At 30.6% G+C, this 23,926-nt stretch overlaps 2 protein-coding genes and 1 non-coding gene across 3 annotated transcripts in view; 2 read left to right on the top strand and 1 right to left on the bottom strand.

Annotated features, from left to right (window-relative positions):
- Positions 1–1,657: 1,657 nt before the first annotated feature.
- TRNAI-AAU (transfer RNA isoleucine (anticodon AAU)) lies at positions 1,658–1,731 on the top strand. The gene has a single exon. It is a non-coding gene; the product is annotated as a tRNA-Ile (tRNA).
- A 3,032-nt stretch (positions 1,732–4,763) lies between these two features.
- On the top strand, positions 4,764–8,692 carry LOC105363891 (E3 ubiquitin-protein ligase RAD18). The gene is made up of 7 exons (XM_011501694.1): positions 4,764–5,043; positions 5,155–5,233; positions 5,444–5,993; positions 6,152–6,422; positions 7,033–7,093; positions 7,166–7,825; positions 7,904–8,692. The coding sequence occupies exons 1-7, from the start codon at positions 4,993–4,995 to the stop codon at positions 8,623–8,625; spliced, it is 2,394 nt and encodes a 797-aa protein (XP_011499996.1). The 5' UTR covers positions 4,764–4,992; the 3' UTR covers positions 8,626–8,692.
- Positions 8,693–11,328: 2,636 nt separating this feature from the next.
- Positions 11,329–23,926, bottom strand: part of LOC105363838 (uncharacterized) — a 46,467-nt gene continuing 33,869 nt past the window's right edge. Inside the window, exons 7-14 of the mRNA XM_011501637.1 lie at positions 19,846–20,039; positions 17,792–17,980; positions 16,106–16,431; positions 15,198–15,364; positions 12,809–13,360; positions 12,188–12,360; positions 11,911–12,060; positions 11,329–11,464 (exon numbers count right to left, since the gene is read on the bottom strand). Of these exons, the coding sequence (XP_011499939.1) occupies positions 11,348–11,464; positions 11,911–12,060; positions 12,188–12,360; positions 12,809–13,360; positions 15,198–15,364; positions 16,106–16,431; positions 17,792–17,980; positions 19,846–20,039 (1,868 nt within the window). The 3' untranslated portion in view covers positions 11,329–11,347. The remainder of the gene's footprint in view (positions 11,465–11,910; positions 12,061–12,187; positions 12,361–12,808; positions 13,361–15,197; positions 15,365–16,105; positions 16,432–17,791; positions 17,981–19,845; positions 20,040–23,926) is intronic.

The following is a 23,926-nucleotide window of genomic DNA, read 5'->3' as shown; positions in this document are numbered from 1 at the left end:
GTTGTTTGTTGAACTTTTTTTTTTTTTTTTTTAAGTGAGCACTAATGTTTAATAAAAAAATATTCTCTTAATACTAAATTATGAATTTTAATGACTTAATGCAATATATTTTTATTACTTTGGTAAATTTTTAGTTTTGAATTTTAGGTGCAAATTTTTTTTTTTTTTTTTTTTTTGCTCTAAATATAATTATTTTCAATTAAAAAATATATTTGCAGAAATTTAGTTTAAACAAATATCAAATAGTGGAATAAATATTATAAAAAAATTTTATACACATTTTTAATCCGATGAAAGTATATGTGCAAATAGAGAATGATATTTTTTATAATAAATGCTTTTTTTTTTTTTTTTTTTTTTTTTTTTTTTTTTTTTTTTTTTTTTTTTTTAAATATTCTTTAAGGACTTAAATCGGTAAATTATTAATTTATTAGTTCCTTTTCGATTAAAAGCATATATATTTACATCATATATTCTATTCTATTATAAAAAGTCGCAATTGATAAATTACGGAATCGAGATATCAAATGTTTTTCTATATACTAAAATATCAATAATATTATATTAAGTGAATCTTTACTTCAAATACATTTTAGAAATTAGAAAGTAAAGGAGACTTTTTTTTTTTTTTTTATTAAATTTCTTACAATTTAATACTATACTAAGTAAATCATAATTTGAATGATTTAATTGGATGAAATTACTGGGAAATCGTGTGGAGATGAAACTATATGATACATAAATATTGCAATTAATTAAAATATCGTACCATTTTTGTAGAAATATGCAACGTGTGTCAGGTTTTAAAAAATGACTATTTACTGAGAGTTTAAAGCAGATTATACATGTTTGTAATTTATGTTTATTCATATATTCTTGAGTACATTCAGTTCTAATAAGTCTTGTATTAATTAATTAATATAAAGATGTCGAAAGTGCGTTTTTAAATTAAATTAAATTTAAAAAAAAAAAAAAAAAAAAAAAAAAATAAAAAAAATCTACATTTTTGTAATAACATGTTAGTCAAGATTTTATAATATAATTCTATAAATTTGCGCATTTCTAATATTTTGATATATTATTTCATTGGTATTTATTAATAAAATCGTGTATGCGATAATTTATTAGATTCTTTTCTAGCCAATGATAATATCTAGATATTTTTTTATTTTTTTATTTTATTTATTTTTTTTTTTTTTTTTTTATGTATTCTGAGAATTATTGTATAAAGACCGTTCGAGTTTTAACAGTTTTGTTTAAACGTTGTCCATCGCATTTGATTAAGTGATATGATTTTTATAAACCATAATAACACCTTGATAAACTTAAATAGACATGCGTTAGGCCGATATCATATTATTAGCATACGATCATCTTATTGTGTCAATCATACTACTATTCCAATATATTTCAATATCAGTAATTTAATGCGCAAACAAATAAATAAACCAAATCAATTTTGTTACTAATATTTTGGCAAGCGATAAATACAATGACGTAACTATTATTCAATAATCGAGTAAGAATGCATTCAATCGAAAAGAGTTGTAATAATGCTATATTTTATAAAGCTTATCGATATCTGTGATTGGTATAGTGAAGTAGAAAATAGTAAAACAAGTGAGAAAATGATTATACTCTTCACCGACGATTATCCGGCTCCATAGCTCAGTTGGTTAGAGCGTTGCGCTAATAACGCAAAGGTCGTGGGTTCAATCCCCCCTGGAGCCAATAACAAACGTCTACGTTAGATTTTTTTTCTTCTTTTTTTTAATTTTTATTTTTAATATTTATTATATTATATGCAATTCATAGTAAAAAATGTTTGAAAGTGTGGAGTTGGAGTGGATTACGTTTTGCTATTTGATTAGATTTCTAAATAGATCAAATGAAATTTTCACAAATGAAAAATAAATTAAATTTACAGGCAGAACTTTTATTAGATAACTAATGAAAATGTGAATACGAGCCTCGAAAGACTAACACTAATGGGCTGTAGATATCTATAATAAAGCAAGTCTGGTATTGCAGGAAAAAGAAAGTAATTCTACGAGAGACGAGAGGATGGGGTTATGACGGTCAATATATGGAATGAAAGAATTAATTCTTTCATTTGTTAAGCATATGTCTGGCCGTGTGGTTGTGAAGTTTGTGTAATCATATTAGTTGGACGCCCCGTTGTCCGTATTATTTAACGTAAATTTTTATTTTTGATGCTGCACGCCGGCGAAGCGTGGCGGAGGGGGAGGATGGGAGGGCGGGAGGGGATGGTATGGGATGGTATGGGATGGGATGGGATGGGATGGGATGGGATGGGATGGGAAGGTGTTTGGCAACTTGCACTTGGTACAGTTTAGCCGAAATAAATATATTATATTATACAGGCGATGAATGAAAATAATAAACATATATGCCGCCATTTTTAGAGTTGTGCAGTTGTGGCTGCGTTCGTATGGTTATTGGCACAGAGGCATCCTCGGGTACATAAATCTCGAAGAAGATGGGCTGCACGTAGGATGGCACCGCTGTCAATTTGCACGCTCTTATGATTAATATGCCACCTTTTCATTGCTTACCGTCTACGAGAAAACTGTAATACACTATTTTTGCGTGTACGTGTACATATTTGATCTATTTTGCAATCTAAAAAGAGAGATGGGTGCGTTTCCGCTAGGGTGGGAGGGAGGGCCCACGCCCTCATGGGGAAGGCTAAAACTAAAACATCTATTTTTGCTGTTCTACGGTTCGTCCTTTTGCATTCATTTGTTTGCCACTATTTCTCAAACTTCAGCACATAATACCAAGTTACGATAATAATAATAATAATAATAATAATACGTGCGGCTGATTGATAATTTAGTGCCTGAATTTAGTTTCAAATAAATGATTACTTGGATTGGCTTTGGACATTATGAGGTAAACCTTGAATTTTGCCTTTTGATAAATACGTTCTAGTATTCAATGATTTCCCATATTACGTCGAGTCATTGCGATTAAAGATTCTACATGCGAATGCACGAGTTCTGTTCTTAGTAAATTTAGAATTGGATTGGAAATGTAATGTTACATAAGCTCATTTCTATTCTGGATTAAATTCCGTTGCTTCAATGGTCTTATGATTCTTACGCTTATATGCAACTGCTTAAGCTTCTTTGTTTCACTTGATTTTTCTTCTTTTTTTTTTCTTTTTTTTTTTCTAACGATGAATTAAACAGACATGTTTTAGCTTTGTGTCCGTATGTCTTTTTGCCTCTGTGTCCCTTGAGTTTCTTTGCTCTCTCTCTCTCTCTCTCTCTCTCTCTCTCTGTCCTTGCTTCATTTATTTACTTCGTAATGGATTTTTTTTCTCTTTTTTTTTTCTTTTTTAACCGACGTTCTACTAGTTTTTAGGGCTCGTGTGATAATCGCATGTTTTATATCTCCATTAGATATTTCATGCTTTTATATAACCATTAATACATCATATCCTCGATTAGGCGACATACAAATTCAATAAAAAATTTAAAGCGTTCAATGATATCAAGATTGTTTTATATTTTACAAAAAGATTTTACTGCAGCGACACGAACCAATAAATATGATTATATTTTTTGTGCATTAGCAGTAATAATCTCCAAGCTTCGTTGACATTTAAGCATAATATATTATATTATTTTAAATTGTGCGTATTAATGATTATAAGACAAAAGATTATCGATATTAATGCTTTGCCGAATATATATTTTGTATTTGTAATAATACAATCGATCGACGCGCAACCAGTTTTCAATTCTACAAAAGATTTTTCCAATTTCCTTGAAATTTTCGTTAAATTATATTTATTATTACTTATCTCCAATTTTATGAATTTTATCGTAATATTTTTTATAACTGAAAAACTGTAAAACTGCAGCTCACCACGTATGCGCTCGCATTGTCACAAAAGTCTATTTGTGTTGATAAAATAGTCGCCACTTGGTTGACTACAAATATGGTTTATTGTAAGGGCGCGTGAAAATTCTAATAGAAAAATCTATTAAAATTTCGAAAATTTCGATAATTTCGATAATTTCGATAATTTATATTAAAATGCTTGTGACACAAGAAAAACATTATACAAGTATCGATATACTTGATCACCGAATTGCTTTCCTCTCGTCCAAATTAAACGGTTGATAATAAAGCGCCCGTAAGCTGATAAATACAAGGTTGGCTTCAAATTACAGATTTGAATATTCTATGTATTTATTTTGCTTTTCGATCTCTGTTCTACGGAATTCATTACAAGCTTTTATGGATAATAGGTATGCAAGGACAAAAGGATTTTTTTGTAAATTTTAACAACATGGTTGTTAACATGGTTAAGTGAATAAATTGGATGACTGCGCTCATACAACATATATTATGTTTAATTTTTCTATTTTTACGTCACTGTTTGCATCACAATTTTACATGTAAATTTTGCAGTACTACTTTGTAAGACTTATTAAAAAAATAATATTGAAATTAAATAATATGAGAGTTGGGTAATCTTCTTATATTTAAAATGTTAACATTTTCAACAAACATTATGCCATACAACAATAAATGATGAATATTTTTATTTCACTCGATAAGAACATTAAATTAAATGAGCTAAAATTGCAATTTTAACGATGTTAAATAAAAGGAATGAAATTATGGATTGTGCAAAATTCAATTTAATGAAAATAATTTTATAGGTTAGCGTGGTTCAGTGCATATCGATGGGAATAAGCAATCCCAATTCAATTTATGTTAAAAGGCGGCTGTTTTTTAAGTCATATTTCGTTAAATTAATCCCCGTTTCATACATGTTTATAAATACTTAAATATTACAATGTTAAATATGCATAATGGTATAGTTTTACGTACGAAGTTTCAATAATGATAATTCAAAATTTATTGAAGAAAGTAGTGAATGTATCAGAACTAACTCGTCCAGTATTTATATAATCTCGTTAACCTCCTAATTGGAATACAAATTTCATCAAAATGACAAATGTAAGAGATATCGAATGGCCTTACGAATATAGTGATTTGAAGGTAATTAACTTCTTTGAATTAATTTTTTATTCATCGAATTTTTATGCTTATGTGATTTGGGCATTAAAGCAAATTTTGCTTTTCTTTATTTTTTTTTTTTTTTTTTAACAGAGAATCGAGGATTTTATGATCTGTGGAATTTGTTATGAATATATGGAAACTTCTGTAATGACGCCTTGTTCTCATAATTGTAAGATATATTTCTATTATGTTATATATATATATATATATATTTGTTTTGTTTTGTTTTAATTCTTTCAAAAGAAAATATATTGTTTTAATAGCATTTTATATCCAACTTTTAATCTATCATAATACATATTAGAATATATTCTTTTACTATCCTTTTAATAAACATGTATAAAGACGTATAAGTTTAATGGTATAACATTTATTTCAGATTGTTCTCTTTGTATTAGAAAGTATTTGCATTATAAGACCCAGTGTCCTGTTTGTTTTCATGTTCTGTATGAAAAAGATTTGTATATAAATCGTGCTATGGACGAAATTATTCAACATTATTTACAGCTTAGAATAAAACTGCTTCATCTGATCGACAATAAAAATACAGATAATATAGCAGTTTCAGAAATAGATCCAAATACCCCTCCAATGAGACCAGCTCGAAACAATCAATTTTGCAAATCTCCTAAAGTATCAGAAACGACGATTCAGGGATTAATTAATTCGACGGTTAGTTCATCGGTCGCCACTGCCCCTCAATGTAGCACTAGTAATCCAAGTATAAACGATTCACCCAAAGTTGAACAAAATATTGCAAAAATTTTTAATACTCCTAAAAAAAGAGAGGTCTTATCGACATCGATTGTCAGTACAAAAACTGTATCGTGTCCTGTATGTAGCGTAGAAATATCGGAAACGCACATCAATACCCATTTAGATGCTTGTCTTAAACGAGAATCCAGTGAAAGTAGAATTAAAAATAAAAGGTAATTAACGTTAAAGTTTTTATTGTGCATAAAATAACTAAATCATTAATTTTCTTATTAATCATTAATTAGTTATATTTGTATTTTAAATTTATAATTATATTTGAAAGAGTATAGATATTTATAAGTATGTAAATTAATTAGAGTAATAATTTCAGAATTATAACCAAACGACCACTTCTACCGAAACTTGTCCTTCGAGTAATGAAGGATGCAGAATTGCGTAAAAAAATGAAAGAATTTGGCCTATCAAGTCAGGGTGATAGAAAGACCTTAGAAAATCGATTTACTAGATACTCTATAATTTATAATACCGAATGTGATAAATTGGTACCTCGAGCCGTCGCTGATTTAATAAAACAATGCGAACTTGAAGAAAAACAAGAGCGAAAAATGGATAGTTTTTTATTATCCGCATCTACATTAAATGTATTAGTAATGAATTTCAATAATAATTACTGAGTATGTGCAATAGTAATTTCTACTGTGACTAACTTTTAAATGATAAAAGAAAATTTTTTTTCTTAAATATTATAATTAAATTTTACATAAACGATATTTTTAATTTTCCATCTTTATTGTTCATTAAGCATTTTCAAATATTTTATTGTATATATGTTGTTTATTATACTCATATAACATAGAGAAGGTAATATTATTTTGTTTTTTTTTTTTTTAATTTAAAATTTTTTAAATACAATGCTTTCCTATCGTTTATTATAATTTTCTATTTTACGTTCATATTACCAGAGCGTAGAAAATAGTTATCTAAGTTTTATATTTAAAATATATTTAAATTTGTTTCTTAATCAATATGTTTGTACGTTTGTATGAATATAAATTGATCTCTATATTTATATTATATGTAAATATTATATTAATGTGCTATTATAGTTTAAAATGCTAAATACCGAAATGAATGTAATATTATAATATGTATACACGCATAATATCAGATTAGACTGTGAGCGATAATATTGCACATTCTCCCAATACTATAATCTAAAATTATAAAATAGATTATTTTTGTTCCTTGCAGAGATTACAAATTGAGAAGAATGCCAATGAAGAAAAAATAGAAGAAGCTCAAAAAAGTTATAGTGAGTAAAACGAATTTATGTAACATGGAGTCGGTCAAAATAAATTTGATTTGCAAATAATAATTTTTACAGGGCATGCGAATAAATCCAGCTTCGAGAAACTTATTGAAGATGTTAAAAGTCGAATTGAAATAATGAAGGAAAAGCCAACTATCGAAACGAGTAATTGCAATAGTAAACCGTCCACCTCGATGAACGACAATAATCTTTCAGAATGTACTAGAGAATATGAAGAAAGTATTTTTAAACCATCATCCGATGATGCATTTCAGGACATTGATTCGGATGAATCTTATCCACTACAGCAATATAGAAGTGATGATCCACTAAAATACAATTCGATAAATTTAAACAATTCGACGTCTATGAGTTCTCCAGAGAGTCCCATTAAAACTTCAGAAAAAAGTTCTTGGAGTAAAGAGACTGTAAAATCACCAATGGTTCACGAAAAGATTTTTAATAAATCAGATGCGGTACAAGCGGATGATGAGTCGACCGACGATGATATAGAAACTAGTCCGGTACTGAATAAAAATTTAAATCGAAAGAAGTTTAAATTATCAAGAAAATTACAAACTTTTAAATCTGCCGAAATGCCTCAACGTGTATCAAATAACTTGACAGATACAGAAAATCATAGAATTGTAGCTAGAAATTTATGCAATGACATTATTAATGATTATTCTGTTGATAAACGTAACGATAATAGATCCAGTAAATTTGTAGAGAAACGTATGTAATGGTAGTTAATTTTTTTTTACAAATTGTAAATGAAATATGTTAAATTATTGATTAATTTTTAAAATGTAGTTCATACAAATGAGAGGAGAGGGACCGGTGAGAGGCTAATGGATAGTGTAAGATTAAGTGAGATTAAGGTTGAGGAGAAAGACGTTTTTTTATATAATATGAAATTATTTCGACAAAGCGTAAATTCCACAACTTCTTCCAATGATTTGTGTAGCTCAGTTAATGATAAGTCATGTCTTATGTCAAGCGATGGTCACGATGAATTTGTAAATACGTGTAAGGGGAAGAGTATCGTTGATGAGATCCTACGAACTTCATATTCATCGGATCTAATGAAATTTCCTGCATACATAATAATTGCAATATCGATCGTTTATGTTGCAGGTAACGTTGATTCCAAACAAGTAGAGGAACAAAGAATTAGTGAAATTCTGGAAATTTCCGAAGGCGTAGATAATACGAGACTGGAAAAAGAAAATGATGCTCCTTTTATAAACGAGAATTGTAAATTGACTTTCGAAAACGAAATTCCAGTGTGTCGTCCATTAAGGAAAAGTAATCGTTTGTCCAGTAAATCACACGGTAATTTAATCGACAAGTCATCGAGTGCCAACGAGGAAACAAGTAACTTTAAAAGCGTCGTTACCTCGGACGGTTCATTAAAGCGTCGACGAGGTCGACCCAAAGTGAATTTAACAGATTATCCGTTTGACGAGTCGCTGAATTCACCTAAAAGACCAGCACGTCGTCGTCAGGCAATCGTAGATCGTAATGTAAATTAATAGTCGTTTACCATGATTTAGCTGGACATTTGTACTGCCGAAGATCTTTCTAAGTTCCTTCCTAAGATACCCTTTACATTTAAAAATAATTTAATTCATACTTTTATAAATAATAAATATATATATATATATAAAATCGTCTATATATTGAGATTCGATTATTTATTCATGAATATTCTTGTACTCTTCAAGCATCACTCGAGTGTTAAAAATTAGTATTATTTATATTTGACACAATGAGAATATTTCAATGCTGAGTTTGTTAAGAGGTTTACGAAGAATTCGTATTGCGTATTTACATTATTATCTTATCTGTACAATTGCTCGTGTTATATGTTGGTCAGTTATCGCAGTACAACATGTTTTATCTAATGATTATTGGCCATTCGATGTCTATTAATCATTCATGTGTAACATACAGTTTTTTCAATTCTCCTTTCTTCGCGCCGATGTTTCACGAAATGATAAATGACGTTACTCTTTATCACTTTACACGCATACAAATAATAATACGAAAATACAATTGGTTGTGCTTTATCTGGCGAACCTTTCCAATAATGGCTATTGACTTACCTTATTGACCTACAAATTAATTGAATTTACATAGCGTTTGAAAATTGTTATTTTGCAACTTGATGCAATAATTTATTTTCACAAGTTCTGCTTCGTATTTATAATTAATATAATTGTAATATAATATTGAATTTGCCATTTACAACTGAGGTTGAGAATGATTTAATTAGACGAGAAAATAAATGTACGGTTATGGGTGTATGTAGAAAATTAATCAAATATTGTGAAAGACATTGAACTTTATTTCATACAGGATAACATCGCAGTCTAACATAAGTCATTGACCTAAGTAATGTAAAACCACTGAGCTATTTTTTAAAATAATTTATAATTTTCGTAAAATATGCTCATAGTTCCAGAGCTTAAAGAATCAAAACAATGCCTTTGATTATTTACACACTTATACTTTGGTATTTTGATAAAATTTCTTTATAGATACATATAATTTAAATTTTTCTTAAACTGTTATAACGTTCAATAAAGCTTTTTAAAAGATTTCTATGATAGAAGATTCTATTACAACACTAATTATCACATTTATTAAATATTTATATGTATATGTGCCGATATATTTTCCATACATTTGCATTTTAATGAATTTGTAATAATTACTGCTATATATATATATATATATATATATATATATTCTCCAAAGAGAAAAAATCTTAATCTTTTTCGCTTTTGAATTTTCGCTCGTTACAATTAAAACGGATTTACTTCATTTTCTTTTATCATATCCCTTGACATTTAATTTTATAATATCTGCAAATTATTTTAATTCATAACGTAATCATTATTAATATTTTATACTGACGTATCATTTCTTTTTTTTTACTTTGCATTTGTCAATGTATTTGCTTTTTCTTTTTATATTTTTAAGTAATTATTTTGATGGTAAAAAAAAAAAAACAAAAAAAAAAAACAAAAAAAAAAAAAAAAAAAAAACAAAAAAAAACGAAAAAAACAAAAAAAAAACAAAAAAACCGAAAAAAACCGAAAAAAAACAAAAAAAAAAAATAAATAAAAAACGCTTCAAGGCTATTTTATACAGTTTTTTAACAGTTCATATTTTTTTTTCCCCCTTTTTTTTCTTCTTTTTTTTCTTTATTTCTATTTTTTTTCTTCTTTTTTTTTTCTTTTTGTTTGAGTTATGGGAAAATATTTAATGTTATAAGTACATCAAACGTATGATATGTTTACACTTTTAAGAGCAAACAACACTAAATACAATATAAATATAAAAAAAATAATCTTAAGGACGTTTTAAAATTTTTATAAAAAAAAGATAATAAATAAATAACTTACAAGAAATTGTTATATATATATATATATTTAATTGATATTAATATGTGTGAAAGTGCACTGTATTTATAAAAGTAAGATGTTACATCCGCTGAATAAAAAATTTATTCTTTTCAGTAAATCTTTGACGCTTATATATTTCGTGTACTGTTTTCATTTATCATTTATTTACATGAAAACTTATGTAGGGTCAGATAATCATTGTAATATCGATGCTCAATGATTTTTAAATATTAAAACTTTTTTTACAAGATGTCAATTTACAATATATTTCACTGTTCATAAATGTTTTTTTTATATATGATTTGATATTAGTTAGGAATTTAATTGTTTAATTAATTATAGTTTAAGCTCATTTCATCAGCAAAAGTTGTTCATTTTAATTAAAATTTTCGATTTTATAAAATGAGAATGATGCTCGGCCGTTATCCTTTACAAATTGTTTTTCTCGTTAATCTTGGCACTCAACATCAATCATTCAATTATACAATTATAATACATAGAACGCAATATTTTATTTACAATCGTTGGAGTTGTTACCAAGTAATTTTTTATTGCTTGAAACGATCAGTCTATCGATATTTTTAAAGCTTTCAATTGGAAATTAAATTCCACTCGAAAGCCATTTGAAATTAACTCGTGAATATTTTTTTTACAAGGGGTAGTTGCTAGATTGTATTATATTTTAGAGTGAAACAGGCATAAAAAAAAAAAATTGTAAAAGAAAAAAAAAAAAAGAAAAAAAAAAAAAAAAAAAAAAAAAAAAAAAGAAAGAAAAAAAATGTAGGCTTTTCAAAATTGGAAATTTCAAATTTTCGTATCCAAGTGTGAGGACATTGTTTTAATATCACGTTCCGTCTTCTTTTTTGCGTCTTAATACAGTAATCCCTATAGATCCGCGAATTTTGCGTAATAAATCGATTATATTAGTCGTCGACATGTGTTCCACACTTTCATCATTTACCTGAAAAATAACAAAAAGAAAAATTGATACAAGCTAATTTGAATTTTATATTTGTTATTATAGCCGCTTTTTTTTTTTTTTTTTTTTTTTTTTTTTTTTTTTAATTTTTTAACTATACATATTGAACTATAATTTAAAATAAATTCAATTGAAATGATCTAAGAATTGACGTCGTCGTCTACTATTATTTTGCTGATATAAAGCTAAAATAGCTCTTCTACTACGGTATGTAAAAAAAACTACTTGACGCACTTTTGATGGCTATCCTTTCTAAATTATAGTAATACGAAGTAATATTTATAATATTGTGCTCATATTAAGATAGAGTTTATTAACTTTTACATTAAATTAAAATAAATTATTCAATCATAAGTTATATCTGCTCTAAACTGCATACCAACTCTACAACAATATTTTTAAAGGCATAATTAAATAATCGAGAGTACCATTATTAAAACATCGCCTTGCTTGAGTCTTCCATCTTTAGCAGCGACACTATCAGGATGTACAACAGATATCACTGTATTTTCTCCGTCTGATTGTAAACTAAAACCAAGACGACTATTCCATCCTCGTGTCAATTCAACCATGAAAACCTGCATCATATATTCATAATTATGAAAAGTCATAAGAAATTTCTCTATTCATTAAAGTTAACGCGTCGTTATAACATCAATTAATGCCGAGTTGAAATTTAAGAAACGAATGTAAATAATCACTTACCTCGTGTCCTTGTTCATGAAGGCTCGATAAGGCAGCCGATTCAATGGTATCTTTATTAATTGGCATTTTACATTTTCCGTCAATTTCATCGCTATCGTTTGGTGCAAACATAACGCCCTTCCACTTCAAAAGACCCTTACTGCCACCTGGATTATCAGCTCCCATAATTTTACCTAAATTAAATAGCACGCAATTAAATATTCATTGACTAATGAAAATGTCAAGCAAAGGTCCTTCCTTTTCATCCTTCAACCTTCAAATTACCTACAGACACATCGACCTACAGACGCTTCGTTTGTAAATTTATGCTATATTAATTGATTCTCTAGTCGATTCTAGTCGATCCGAAGAGCACAACGTAATCTTAATTCTTCGTCGCTTAAGAAGTAAAGCGGCAATCGTTATATCGAAATTATAAAACTTTACCGTAGTCCTAGTCTTTTTGAATTTGCGAGCTTGATACACGGCCTTCGAGGATTAAACATCCCATAAAGGTCGATCGAGCAATAAAATAAACAAAGTTGCTGGTGAAGTATGGAAATAATAATGGTCGCGTTGTTACGGGGAGAAACGTCCTCTTGCGAAATTAGGGCGAAAGTGGTAGGTAGAAGGGTAACGTACCTGGAATATCCTGCTCGCTCGAGTGCGAGACTTTAGTTTTTGTATTGGCGTTCTCGACGGGTAGAGCGGCCCCGCATGCTGGATTCGCGCTTTGGTAAGCCGGATTCTTGTAACTGAAAGTGGCGTCAGCGTCGAACAACGGTGGCATCGACGCCGGTTCCGCGAGATGGTTAGTGCCTGGCACGTTGCTGTCAAGAGCCGCGGCTACGCGATCCCGTGCCCCGTGCTCGTTGTCAAGAGCGATGACGGGATCCGCGCCGTTACTGCAATCCGAGTCGATGCTGAACTGGAAGCGCGGCTTGTCGATCGGGCTGCGCAAGTCCAGGAAACTGGGCCGGCTCGGCTGCTGCTGACAGGCCTGAGCAGAGCTCGAATCGCTCGAATCGCATACGTCGTAGAGCGGAGGTGGGTCTATGATGTCGTTGGCCGGGGTTTCCGGCTGCGAGTTCGTGATGTGAGTTTTGATGGAGCACTGGTCCGAGTCCGAGGTTTCCTGGCTAAGGCTCGACGGCTGCGGATGATGCTCGTTTTTGCGACTGACGCTACTGCCGCCTGAATAATTTAAGGGAAGGGCGTGAGGTAAGGAGCGTAGGACAACGTAAGCCAGAGTCCCGGGGTATTCTCATCATCACTCAAGCTCTTACGGTACGTGTAGGCGATCATTTTAATTTTATTCTTGTTTAATTTTAAATTACTCCTTCGGTAGTCGTAAGCGCTCAGTCTTGGACGTAGAAAAACGTGCGCTAATAGCTGAATGACGAGCCGTGATAAACTGATAGCATCGATATTCTTAAAATTGCGTTATTTTTCATGGAAAATTATCTTTATTATCTGTGTTGCGAATACTGATTGATAATAGTTTAGCGACGAGTTGAGACAAATTGAAGTACTGCGAGTGATAAAATTACGGTTAAAAAACGTATCGATTTCGAAGGTAATAAGCGAGGATAGCGATGAGCTAATATCGATTCAGAGATTATTATGTAAGAGAAATTTGAGAATTTAAGGGTATGGATAACATATTGGATAATTCGATTTGTGTGTTTGAATTATTTTTCAACTACGGATCGGATGAATAATTAACAATTACAATTACAATTACGATAGAAGTGCATTAAAGTGTCGGTAATTCGCAGTAAGTAAATGATAAAACAAATAGAAATAGTTACAATTTTGAAATAAAGTGAATCGTATGATAAGAATGGGGGAGGAAAATAGAAAAAATTCCAATTATTAATAAATCGATGAACTATTGAGTTGGGCAGAGTGATGAAAATCCATGATAATTGGAAATGAAATATCGAGCTGAATTTAAAGGAATAATGGAGAAGTTACTAGGTTTGATATTAAGTAAGCGTATGCGAATAACTTGAGGTCTTGTTGAAAAGTTTGCATTTGCGATTAAAAGCTAAATAATGATTCTGGCTAAACGCGATGCGCAACAAGTGATTTGAATGATTTTAAATTCGCTCGGCAAAATACAAAAGTCTCATTGTGCCACTGCCGAAATTCGAGTGTGACAGAAGCACGATCGAGATAATTAATGATTTCTCCACGACAATCGTAGATCGATGAACGATAAAAAGTCATAATATTTATTGTTTTGAAAAGGTAGATTTGTCGCGTAAATGTTATGAAAGCGCGAGCCTAGTTATTGACATACTTTTTTTCTACTTTCACTTGGATTAAATGCCACGCGAATTGCATTATTATAAGTGCAAGGCACAATCTTATCGTCCAAATTATTCAATAGACCTTGCATTGCTAAATAAATCTATCTCTTTACATAGCCAATTAATATACATGGAAAATTCTTATTATGAAGTAATAAGAATGAATAAAAAATTATAAGGAGACGATGGAATCGAAAAATTTATACAGATTATCATTTACGCATTTATACGTAATATGAGAATATAAGTGGATAGAACATTATGTGTGCGTGCGTGCGTGCGTGCGTGCGTGCGTGCGTGCGTGCGTGCGTGCCTGTACGAGAAAGAATGGATATATCAATTTATCGAAAATAATCGTTTATATTTCAATTGTAATATTTATAAAGGATGATTATCTAAATTTTTGTAAATAGTTTAATAAACAACTTTACCGGGAAAAAAAGGCATTTCTGTTGTAGGCGAAACAAGATGCTTCAACGTCACTTCAACAAGTATTTATAAATCCTATTCGCGCTATTGCCTTAGGTAATGGTAAAAAGAAAAAAAAAATTAAAAATTCCAAGTGACAAATTCTCACGTTAATCATAAATCCACCCATAGAACCAGCACAATGGATTATATTCTACATTAAAATTTACGAGATTTTCCACTTAATTGCGCAATCGCATTCGACCAACTTATAAATATAAAGTAAATGGCGTTAATATTCGGCGCACCTTCATCGGTCTCAGCGGTCGAGGAACGCGTAACAGGTCTGCGCAACCGTCTTGGCGAGTTACAGGATGTGCTCGACGATTGCCGGGGACAAGCGGAACCACCACACGACGTGCGCGGCGATAATTTTCGTACTGCCAGGTCACAAAGCATATCCACTGCCTCTTGCCTATAAGAGAAAAGAATTCAAAATCGATAAAGTGCAAAGGGGATTTTAAAAAAGGGTTTTTTTTTTTTTTTTTTTTTTTTTTTTTTTGAACACTGATATTTATCTATCTGTATCTTTACTTGATTTATTGCATTTATTGCATTTAAGCAATTATCTTATAATTTATAGGGATAATAAAGTAATGAAATAATTAAACAAACAGACACAAAAGACTTTTATGATGATATGGCAATTTGAAGAAACTTTCTCTAAATATTTCATTTCTTTGAACAGTTGTACAATTATTCAAGATAATTAAGCTCATTGGATTAAAAGAAAAAAAGAAAAAAAAAGAAGAAGCATAATAAGTTTAAAGCAATAATTCTTTTTTTCTTCATTCTTTTACAATCCGATTGACTATTCGGTCCCATAGTGAAGCGTGAAACTTAATCGTTAAAATTATAACGATACTGATAAAGAGAAAAAAAAATCCACGGGAAATTAAGACAAATATCGCGAGAAAAGAGAGATAGAGAGAACAAGAAATACTTAACAAAGGTAAATTAAATTATAGTGCGCATTGATAATAATAGCGAGGAAAGATATATCGTGAATGATTTTACGTTTTTTAAATGCGACAAGTATCCAAGAGTCAACAATTTTCGGCAATCCTTGAGCGGAGGATCTATTGGATCATTTAGCTAGTGGAACTCCTCGGGTTTAAAGTTAAGTGCAAATAATAGAAGCATAGCTATAGCTCACCTCAAGGAGGTTTTGGTCGGACGGACGGGGGAGTCGGACTCGGTGGGCGAGAGCGCCGAGACTGGCGTTTGCACTAGATCGCGGTAGAGCCTAAGGGTGACCCTGGGACCGCATCTCCTGAGCAACGCAACGGCCTCCTCGTGGCTCATCGGGGACAGGAGGGTCCCGTCGACCGCGACGATCTTGTCGCCCGGCTGGATCCTACCGTCGCTTAACGCTGGCTCCCGCACCAGGGCGCGCACGTAATGCCCCAGGGCGCTGCTGTCCGCCTTTCGTAGAGTGAACCCGAGGCTGCCTGCCACCTTCGTCATCTCGATGTCGAACTCCTGTCGCAAAGAACTCGGTTAGCTCGCTCATACTCGAGACTCCGTTACGCTCTCTCAACCGACCTCAGCCCGTACAATCAACGGACAAACGCACATTTTCACGTACGCGCACGGCCATTGCTTAATATGCATCGGGAGGAGTAATTGTCAAGTAACGTCGCCCATGGCAAATCTCATAGATTACCCGACTTGTGCAAATTCCCCCCCCCCCCTACCCCCCCGCCCCCAATACAGTACACGAGTTTTAATGATTATTCTTTTTTACACCAATATTTTCTCAACTAGGTTAATCATGGCTTACAATTTCCATTGGAAATGGAGCCGCTGGGGCACGGCCATTTGAATAATAATCTCAATTTAAATTATGATTTTTGTAATTTCTTTTATCCGAAGTATATAAAGTTTTATTAGCATTTGACGTTTAATGCCATGATATAATGCCAGCCTTGTATAAAATTTCGATAAAGAATAAATAATAAAGTACGCCCTCTAAACGCTTTAAACATTTGGTATTAACGACTATCATCAACACTGCTTTGCTATAATCATCGTCTGTGTATTTCTCAGCTTTTTGTCTTTTCCTTTAATTTATTTATCTCTACATTAAAATCAATATTACACATATATTATACTCATATATTCATATATATATATTCATATATATATATATATATATATATATATACAACCATTAATTTTTCCTTGATTGATGCAATTATCTTATTACATGCCATTGATACCGATTCTGTTTGCCAGTGGCAGAGTAAAAAATAAATACCAACTTTTTTCCAAATATTTAATAAATAATATTGTAAACTCAAATTAGTGATAAAATATCAAATCCTTTCAACATGTTATCATTGACTCAAGTTTCATTACAAAGCTTTTTCTTCAATCTTGGACGACACTTTGGTGAATTTTTAAACATTGATATGAAAATACAACCTCGCGTTCGATGTTCTTGAAAGCGCTAGTGCGCAATAAATAGAGGAAAATTTTATAATACTATTTTCTTCATGTTATGCGGCATAATTAAATATCCGTATTGGCCTTGTTAAAGATCTAATTGTAAATCCCGTATGTAGGCTATGCACAGGTACGAGAGTTTAATGAAAAATTAATAGCTCAACGCCGCTCACTTTAAATGTCATTGCTAAATTAATCGAAACCCATTCGTAAGCCATTCTTAGTTTATTATTGCATTTATCGAAGAATCTTGAAAATGAGTGACACCACAATAATCGACTCTTATCCCTTTGACCGCGCGTGCGGACAATTACAAGAAAAACATATTTTTTAAATTTATATCCAGAGCTTCTTCTCCCAGCCAAGTAACGCATAGTTATTTTTATCGATTTACCCCGCACGGTTCAACATCCAAGAGTGGTAAAGGATTCAGAGGTATTTTGAGGGTAAGTCCGGGATTATCTCTGCGTGTTGGGGGCGGCGGTGGCGCCACGCCTGGTGGTGTCCCTGCTGTATCACCGGGAAGTCGACATACAACCAGCTCAACCGTAATCGAAGTTGTTCTTAGTACTTCGAGCGCCTCCTGCAACAAGTACGTGAAACTTCAATGAAACAAACAAACAGCGAGTATTCGATGGGTCAAGTGGTGCTCGAAGGTATACAAGGGTAAGGTAGGTGGTGGGTTCGGTCTAGCGCTCCAGCATTAATATTATTAGGAGGAGGAGGAGGAGGAGGAGAGGACAAATAGTACTGATAAACCAATGAGCTGATAGACTAAATTGCTTACATTTTGCCTCGCGACATACAAACAAAAGTTCTCGCGTAGCAACCAATATACAACGCGTTTAGCATTAATCACCACATTTATTCGACATTTTGCTTATAAATTTTATTAATTAACTTTTGCCGCCAAATTGTCGCATTCATAATCGAGATCATCGGTCGTAGGCTACGATACAAATTAATATTTTACCGATCCTCAAAGTGAATTTAATTTGAAAAACTTTTGATAATTAGTGATGCTAATTAAATATATCCATCGCGAGCGACGATATTCTTATATCATTATGACTCCTCTCGCTCTAAATTAATTTAAAATTAAACTAAAATTTACGGCAAATGCTTATTTCATTGCATTTTTCCAAATCCTTGGAAAATATGAGAGACATAATCTTGATTACATCGTGTTCAATGGCATTAAAGGCAATCGATTGGACATTCTGAGATGAAATTACAATGTAGAATTAGAATGAGGCATTTACGATGTAATGATACGATAATATAAAAATTACGTCCAATTAGTTTAACATATTTTTACAAGCTTGATCGATTAGCCTTTGTACGTCGTGTTGCAACAAGTATCCTTAATTTTTTATTAAAAAAAAAAAAAAGAAAGAAAAAGAAAAAAAAAATCCATCCTTTGTAATAAAGTACCGTCGACTTTTAAATAAATACTATAAACGATATCCTATGAGAAATTATTATATTCTCATATTTAATGGATCAATTAAAAAACGATTCGCGTCTGCAATATTTGATTTTCAATTAGTTGGCAAGTATAATGCGCAATTTTATGCACAATTTTAATTTAACGTGAAAAGTCTTAAAGAACTAGCTATTCAATTTTTACTTTTTATTGAATTCTCAAGTACATGCAGCCGTTGGACAATATAGAACATATTTTTATGGATATTTTGCGAGTAAAATGTCCGCGATCGATTAGCCGGACAAAAGTGATTGCCATGTGTGGCTGTCATTTGCTCCCGCGGTCAATCGCTTATGAGTCATAAATGCCAAAATTAACGAGATGTCGATAATAATTATCCCTAAAATATTGTATATATTTTTATCGGGGGCTCGCATCGATGCTCAAGAGATGTTAATAATTAATCAAGGCTAATCGTGATAAATTGCTATCGGCCTCATGACTTTAACAATTTTACTGCCAATATCACCAACAGATTTATTATATTTATGAGTACAGTTGGTTTTAAACGTAACTCGGGCTAATTATTAGCTATTGGTATGAAAAATTAATTAAAGTCACAGATAATAGGCGAGCCATTACGTTATTTATATAAAATTTTCATTCAAAATTGAAATGATTTCGTTAATTTAAACGACAATTTCGGGCTGATGGACTTGTTACTTTGATATAAATCATTATGAAAGAAGGAATCATTTGATCATGAAATTTATTATTATTAAAAGTTAGAGAGAGAGAGAGAGAGAGAGAGAGAGATAGATAGATAGAGAGCTCGTCATATCTCAGAAATTTTCATTATCTGGATAATGAAAATACGCTTATGGATGATTAAGCTGACCGTTCACCATCGTCGATACCAATATAAAAAAAGACAGGCGATGAATGGGAAATCTCGGGAGGAGAGGCCATTGACAACGGCAAGCATAAACTTTCGCGTTAATACTCGACTCGGCTTGGCTTACGTAGTTAGTAAGGCCCGTGAGTGGTATTCCGTTGGCAGCCAGAAGAATGTCGCCAGGTTGGAGCTTATTGGAGAGGGCGGCGGGCTGTTGGGGAAAGAGCCGCTTGACGCGGACTGGACCTGCAACACCGCCACCCGACACGCTCAAGCCCAGGCCACGACTGCTCTTCTTCAGGACCACTCTGAATGTGCTCTCTGCAATATAAAAGCCGTGTTTCGGTTTAATAATAATATCTTGTAAGGGATAAGGAGGCTGTTTCGCTGTAATCGTTATGTAATCGTCTATAATGTGCAAAATGGGCATTGAGTTTCTGTAATTTTGAAGGGAGCTCGTGATTATTGGTTATCGCATTAACTTCGAGACATTATAGAGAGAAGGCATTATAAAAATCAAGTCGCCAAGTTGATGGACGGCCATTATCGTGAGCTATTTTTTATGTTTTATTACAAAGAGCATTTGAAATAAGTTTCTAATGGTGCCCAGCGTATCCTAGAGCTCATTGTGCACAATGAAATTTAACGATTCGTAAAATTGCATTTTCTTGGGAATCAAGGTCAATCTTTATCGCTTAGATTTAACTTGGAAATTATCGATTATCAAGCATTTGTTTAATATTCTCAACGAAAACTAGAGACTCTGATCCCCCTCCTTAACCACCATTATTACAATCTCCTTGATGACTTTGCTATCGAGTCAACATCATAATAGACGGAATAAGTACACACGCGCACTATTTTCATTAATATATCATATCGTTATAGTTTATTATTTAATTTTCTAATTACATTCTATTATTTATTAGGGATAAGAAAATTGTGCAGCTCCGTGGTAAATGACGTTTACCAATATGATTAAAATTTAAATGCATTAGCGTTTCTCAATTTTCATTTTTATAAATGCCATCCTCAATCATTATTAAAAACGACAAGCTCGTTTTAAATTTATTTTATTTATTTAAAGATATGCAAATGCTTGTAATTTCTTATTTAAAATTGGTTGTGTTTTATAAGTCATATAAATATTTTCATTTCAAATGTATAAGTACCAAAATCTCTCTCTCTCTCTCTCTCCTGTCTCTCTCTCTCTGTATATATACATACATAGTCTTCTATAATAATATATTTTAACATTTACTATTATATACATTGTAAATTTATATTCTCCAACGATATCTTTATTATTTTATCTTCTCAGAGTAATTTTATTTTTCAATAATAAATTTAATTTATAAGATTGAAGTGATTCTTTAAAGTTTTTAAGTTAAATTTAATAATTATTAATGATATATTTATATAAAATATATATTGTTAGATAAATAAATAAATATGCAACTCTCTTTATTTCTGTATATGTATATATATATCTTTAATAATTATTATAATTAGATAAAAATTTTTAAATATCTAATAGATATAGCTAATAGATATACAAAAGATGCGAAAAATATTCGTATTAACTATTATGTTAACATATATTTCAAATATTAAATAGTTCAACAGTGAGCTTTGTATGTAATAATTTTGTACATTTAAAGTTTAAGTGAAAATATAATTAATATTAATGAAGTCGAAAATATGATTATGAATAATATAACCAATTGCAAAGTGTATTGTTAATAAAAAAAAACTAAATGTATGCTATTGACTGTATTAATAAAAGATTAAAGTTAATTTTTTCTTTGGATTCCGATATTGGAAATCAAAATTCTGTAGATTAATCGGCTGACAACTGATTGGAACATTTTCTCAATTTTCATTTACTGCGATATATCTATTCCCTTTTTTCGAGCCGAACAAATACCAAAATATTTACAAATAACATTTTTTATTATATAATTTGATCTTTTAAATGTTTAATTATACAATTATACGAGGCATAAAAATTTGAAAAATAAATATTAATTATTTAAAAATGAATAAGTTAAAGAAAATTATTTATGATAAATGCGGATTTTTTTTTTTCATTTTAAAAATAAAATTTTAAGCATCTATGTTCATATTATTCTTTTTTAATGTTTTTTTTTTTTTTTTTTTTTTTTTTTTTTTTTTTTTTTTTTTTTTTTTTTTTTATTTTATTATTATGGTACAATGTTTTGAAGCGATACAAAATGAAAGTTTTAAAATTATAAATATATGAAAAATGGTCATAGCGTATTTTTAATAAGATGAAGGCATCGGATAAAAAATAGTGATTTAATTAAGTAGATAAGCAGCGTCTGTAATTTAAAATTTTTTTTAACGAATCTTTCTTCAGAAAACTATCGTACTGTAAAAGAAAGCTTATGGGAGTGAATAGCACATTAGAAGAAAAGTAATACAACTAATTTTAAAGGAATGCGATTCATTAATTTAATTTATTAATGGATTATCTATTAATGTATCTGTGGTTTGAGTTGAGCGACACGTGTATGCAAGAGAATACGCGTAATTATGGAAGGCATTATATACGCTGGTTAATCGCTTTCTTGTCTCTGCCGATTAATGCATACGTTTATGTATATATATATATATATATATATATATGCACGAGTAATCGTATATGACATTGCTCTTCATGTATTACAACAGTTTCATCTGACACTTACGTCAATATACGGCCCGTAGGCATCTGTGACCTTGAGAGAAATATTGTACACACAACCTTGTTGGATTACGTTTCATTATTATTTATGATCATATTTATTCCTCATGTATATTATATTTATATTTTGTATTAATTTCTTTATTTTTCGTTTTTTTTTTCTCGCTATTTTTTCCCCTTAAAAATTCGAATAACGAAATTTCTTAAATATTACAAATGTACACAATAATACTTAACCTCTTATAGGTTATATTAATTTTAAATCGTGATGCTTGTAAATTTTATGAGGTAATATCTGGTATATTTATTTCTATTTCAGCATGGGGATCGAATATCAGAAACAACGTCTCAGAAAACTCGGCACTTGGATATAAATAGAAATACCGACTTATCTCGTTATGTTGAGCCATACCTGCCTACGTTTTTACCATACCAAAACTATTCATCGTTTCAACATCATTTCCCCAGATTCTAACAATTATATGTTAAAATTGAGAAAATATCTTTTAAACGTGAAAAACCAATATTAACATTTAATTAACTCTTAATAAGTAGTCGATATATTAATTTATTTTTTAGCGCCTTCTACGAAATTTAATATTAATTGGCGTTAGGTTATTTCATTAAAAAAAAATGTATATTCTTGATTATTTAAACAATAAGTTATTATAATTTAAATATAATTGTATTTAAAACACATTAAGAATGAATCTTTTACTTTTGGTCTTTTCATCAGGGATAATGAAATGCATAATTTGGTTCAACGAGGTGTGAGAGCTAAGTTCCCGAACGTATTTCTATTAAGATCTTAAAACTCTCTCTCTCTCTCCCTCCCTCTTCACTCTTTTTAAAAGCAAAAAGGAGCTTTTTATTTTTGTTAAATGAGTAATTTTGTCACCTTTGACTTGCATTCGTTTCTCCGTCTGAGCACTGGCCGTTGAAAGAACAGATAGCAAATTGAGAGGAAAAACTTTTTTTTTAGTAAAATGAAAACTTTGACGTCTACTTGCTTTTAGTCTGGTTCTCTGTCTCTCTGTCTCTCTGCCTCTCTGTCTCACTCTCACTCTCGCTCTCAATCACTCACTCACTCACTCATTCAATCATTCGGGTTGAGATTTTGAAATTATTGCCTAATCTTTATGACTATATATATTTTCCAAATTTGTTCATAAGCTTATTCGTCCAACACAAACTATTAATTACTGGTATCTCTGGAATTCTATTTCCATATCGTTTCTAAGTAACAGATAATAATTTTTTGCGATGATATTAAAAACTATTTAAAACTTAATTTTTATAACAATAAACTTGAGACATTCGATTTATACTAAAAAAAAATCTATAATATAATTATATTATCAATCTATGTATAATACGATAATTTGCTCAAAGTTTTCTACTGTTAATTAACAATATTTTTATTTTGTTTAGCAGTTTAATTAATGTTAAGCCAAGAATCAAGTATTATACTGATTGTATATTTAAGAATTAATAATAAAAT

This window comes from Ceratosolen solmsi, unplaced genomic scaffold, assembly GCF_000503995.2.
Source record: "Ceratosolen solmsi marchali unplaced genomic scaffold, CerSol_1.0 scaffold28, whole genome shotgun sequence".
Classification (NCBI taxonomy): Eukaryota; Metazoa; Arthropoda; class Insecta; order Hymenoptera; family Agaonidae; genus Ceratosolen; species Ceratosolen solmsi.
Note: the sequence above shows the minus strand (reverse complement) of the source record. Positions and strands in the feature narration are given on the sequence as shown.

Coding starts and splice junctions, on each gene's coding strand:
- LOC105363891 (XM_011501694.1), top strand. CDS start 4,993: ATGACAAATGTAAGAGATATCGAATGGCCTTACGAATATAGTGATTTG. Junction 5,044..5,154: donor ACGAATATAGTGATTTGAAG/GTAATTAACTTC, acceptor TTTTTTTAACAG/AGAATCGAGGATTTTATGAT. Junction 5,994..6,151: donor AGTAGAATTAAAAATAAAAG/GTAATTAACGTT, acceptor TAATAATTTCAG/AATTATAACCAAACGACCAC.